Source organism: Limulus polyphemus, unplaced genomic scaffold, assembly GCF_000517525.1.
Source record: "Limulus polyphemus unplaced genomic scaffold, Limulus_polyphemus-2.1.2 Scaffold3959, whole genome shotgun sequence".
NCBI classification, from domain to species: Eukaryota; Metazoa; Arthropoda; class Merostomata; order Xiphosura; family Limulidae; genus Limulus; species Limulus polyphemus.
Window position 1 is genome coordinate 23,156 of NW_013669569.1, and position 3,190 is coordinate 26,345.

Here is a 3,190-nt window from a genome sequence, read left to right on the forward strand (position 1 = left end):
TATGTACGTTAGTATTAGTTAGGTTAGGTGACGGTGAGTAGTATATATATATATATATATATATATATATATATATATATATATATATCGGTTTATGTAATATGGACCAAACAGTTTATTGTATGGCTTGGTTTCAACAAATTAAATGACTAAAAACTGTTTATTAATAGGTTTAAAGTTTTGTTTGTGTGTTTTCAAATAGTGCTGTGAACATCTTCATTTGTAATCATTTCGTATTTTGTTTGTATGGGATTCATGTATTTGAAACTGTAATTTTGCATTCACACATTTTCGTGGCTGGGAACTATAATTCTGTGGGACTCCCTACTTGTAGATCTAACTCATAAACTTGCGTGCAGAATTGCCTGGCTAATTGATCAATAACAAGTACTCTAATGAACTCTCTATTAACCAACTTGCACACAGATAGATGCAATAACTCTTAAGTGACTAAATGATGCTGAACTGATGAACATGGAAAAAGAAACCTCATAGGTGGATGAATTCTTCCACTTGTGGAAGGTTGCAGATGTATCTGATGTTTATGAGAATGAATCACTGTCTTGATGTGACTATTACTGAAGCAAATAGTGACTGCGAACCAAGTCAGTTGTGTGGAATGTGGGAGAAATGATGCAGATTAAAAATACTTGTGGGTCATTTTTACGTGACTCAGGTGGCTGTTGTTCTCCCTCATTTTTTGCAGTGGCCAAATACTTTTTCGGTGCATATCAAGATTAAAATTATTCATAAGGTGAAAAACGAAGTTTTATAAGAGATATGGTAATAACAAAAAACTTTAATTACTGATGTTTTGGTTTTTTTTACTAGGTCCATAACATATAACATTAAAGGACAATAAGGGACCTTTTGGTCCATCTAGGGAGTTCTTTCCATTAGATTAAGCACTATAAAATTCAAAGCCAGCCCTTATCATTCAAATATATATTAAGCTTTCCCACTGCTTCTACCACCTCTAAAGGCAATCTGTTCCAAAGGCCAAACACTGTTAGAAAAATAAAGTTGTTTTAGCTAAAGATGACTCCTACTCTGTCAGTCTTTATATTTGTGTCTTAGTCTTACAATTCTCATTATTAAATATGAAAAAGGATGATGCCTCAACACTATCAATTCCCTTAACAATCTTAAACAGGTCATTCAGATTCCTTCTTACTCTACTTTTTTCAAGAGAAAACAAGTTCAGAGATCTTAACCTATCCTTGAATGAAAACCTTTCCATCCCAGTTATCATCTTAGTAGCTTTCCTCTGAACCCTTTCCAAGAATTCATTCTCCTTTCTCAGGTAAAAAGCCTAAAACTGAACACACCACTCTGAATTTGGCCTAACCAGTGACATTATAACCTCTTTAGACTTGTATTCATTACTTCTGTAGATACAACCCAAACTCGTATTTGCCCTACCACTATCAACAACTCATTGCTTGGTCTGATCAACCAGAACACTAAGATATTTTTCTTTCATAACACTGTTAAGGTTATTCCCATCAAATTTATACTCATAATTCAAATTATGATGTCCCACATGCATTACTTTGAGTTTATTATAATTAAAAGCCATCTGCTATTTATTTGCCTAACTCATCAAATAATCCAAATCCTTTTGTAAAGCTGCAGCATCTTCCTCACAGCCAACCGTACCCAAAACTTTAATGTTATCAGCAAACTTAAATAATTTTTTGACCATTTCTTTGTGTATGTCATTGATGTAAATCAAAAAAAGAGTAAAAGTCTTAATGCTTAGTACTGAGTTATCCCACTCATCATATTAATCCAGTTTAATTGGATTCCACTTAAAACAACCCTCTTCTGTCCAGTGAGCCAGCTTATCCCACACCACACACCTACAGAGATAATTATTTTAACAAATCATTTGTGTGGCATCTTGTCAAATACTTTCTGAAAATCCAAATCTACACCCGTATTGTTATCTACATAAGCACTAATCTCTTCAAAGAATGTTAAAAAAGATATTTGTGACCCTGTAGTATCATTATAGTGGGTGAGCTAAAAACATCGAGTCTTAACTGTAAAGGAAAGTAAAAAAAACAGTGAATGTATGATCACCTCAAAGAGTGCGCTAGAGGCTTAAGAAAACATGCATTAAAGAAAATCCACTCCTTAGACAAGAGGATAAGGTTTCACTAAATTATAATCTAATTTTGAAACACCAAATTTGATGTTTGATTTTTGTAGAACTGGTCGTGTTTTCGTAATCCCTTTTCTTTTTTTTTTCTTTTTTAAGTGAGCTGAGAGAAGATAGAGGAGCTGAATTTGAAGTAGAAATTGAGGATGAAGAAAGTAGTGAAGAAAATGACTACTTTGATGAAGAAGAGCTGAAAAATAACTTAAATTTTGAATGTACAGATATAGCATCAGAGTCCGAAGATGAGGAAAATTACAAGTCACCTTTCCAGCGTCTTTCTGATAAAATGACTGCTGTCACAAACGATAAAGGGGTGTTGAAAAAAGTATGTATGATAAGAATATTTATATTTCAAACTCATGGTTTCCAGGCTCAAAATGTAATTATTAATAATTTTATCATTGATTTATTTCAGGAAGTTAAACCTGGAATTGGTCCTGTGGTTTCTAAAGGAGCTTTTGTGACTGTTCACTATAATAGTTACCTGGAGTACAGTGAAGAACCTTTTGATTCAACACGACTGCGGAATCTCCCCTTTAAGTTCTTGTAAGTTTTAAGCAAATATGTGAAAAGTTATAAGTATATATATATTTTTTCCATTTTTATTAAAATGGTGCTTATACTGTATTATGTATATTATTGAATCAATTCAGGATAATTATGTAATAGCTTCTCCAGAAGAGTTGCTAAAAATCCTCATTATCAATTACAATTAATAATAATTACTATTAATTATGAATGACAGGCAAACTTTAGAAAGCCTCTATGCCTACTCTGCCATAGGTCATCAGTTGGATATCCTCGCCTTCAGCAGTGCTTTCATCCCTTGAGTTATGAAGGACTTGTTAACTCTCATACTGACATCGTGCACAGCTAGTGTATGTAAATTGGCTTAATGACTAATTTCAGCCTATAAGTATGAACATTACAATTACATTTCAACATTTTTATTTCAAATTCCACCTAAGACTTTGTTTTCATTATTACTGTTACATCTCTGGTCGTTTGTTAATTTCCCGTATGATT

At 32.8% G+C, this 3,190-nt stretch overlaps 1 protein-coding gene across 2 annotated transcripts in view; it reads left to right on the plus strand.

Annotated features, from left to right (window-relative positions):
- LOC106470354 (inactive peptidyl-prolyl cis-trans isomerase FKBP6-like) overlaps positions 1 to 3,190 on the plus strand; it is a 20,633-nt gene that overhangs the window by 12,975 nt on the left and 4,468 nt on the right. For both annotated transcript variants that reach the window (XM_013930906.2, XM_022398963.1), the window contains exons 3-4: positions 2,264 to 2,489; positions 2,580 to 2,710. In XM_013930906.2, coding sequence (XP_013786360.1) covers positions 2,264 to 2,489; positions 2,580 to 2,710 — 357 coding nt within the window. The remainder of the gene's footprint in view (positions 1 to 2,263; positions 2,490 to 2,579; positions 2,711 to 3,190) is intronic.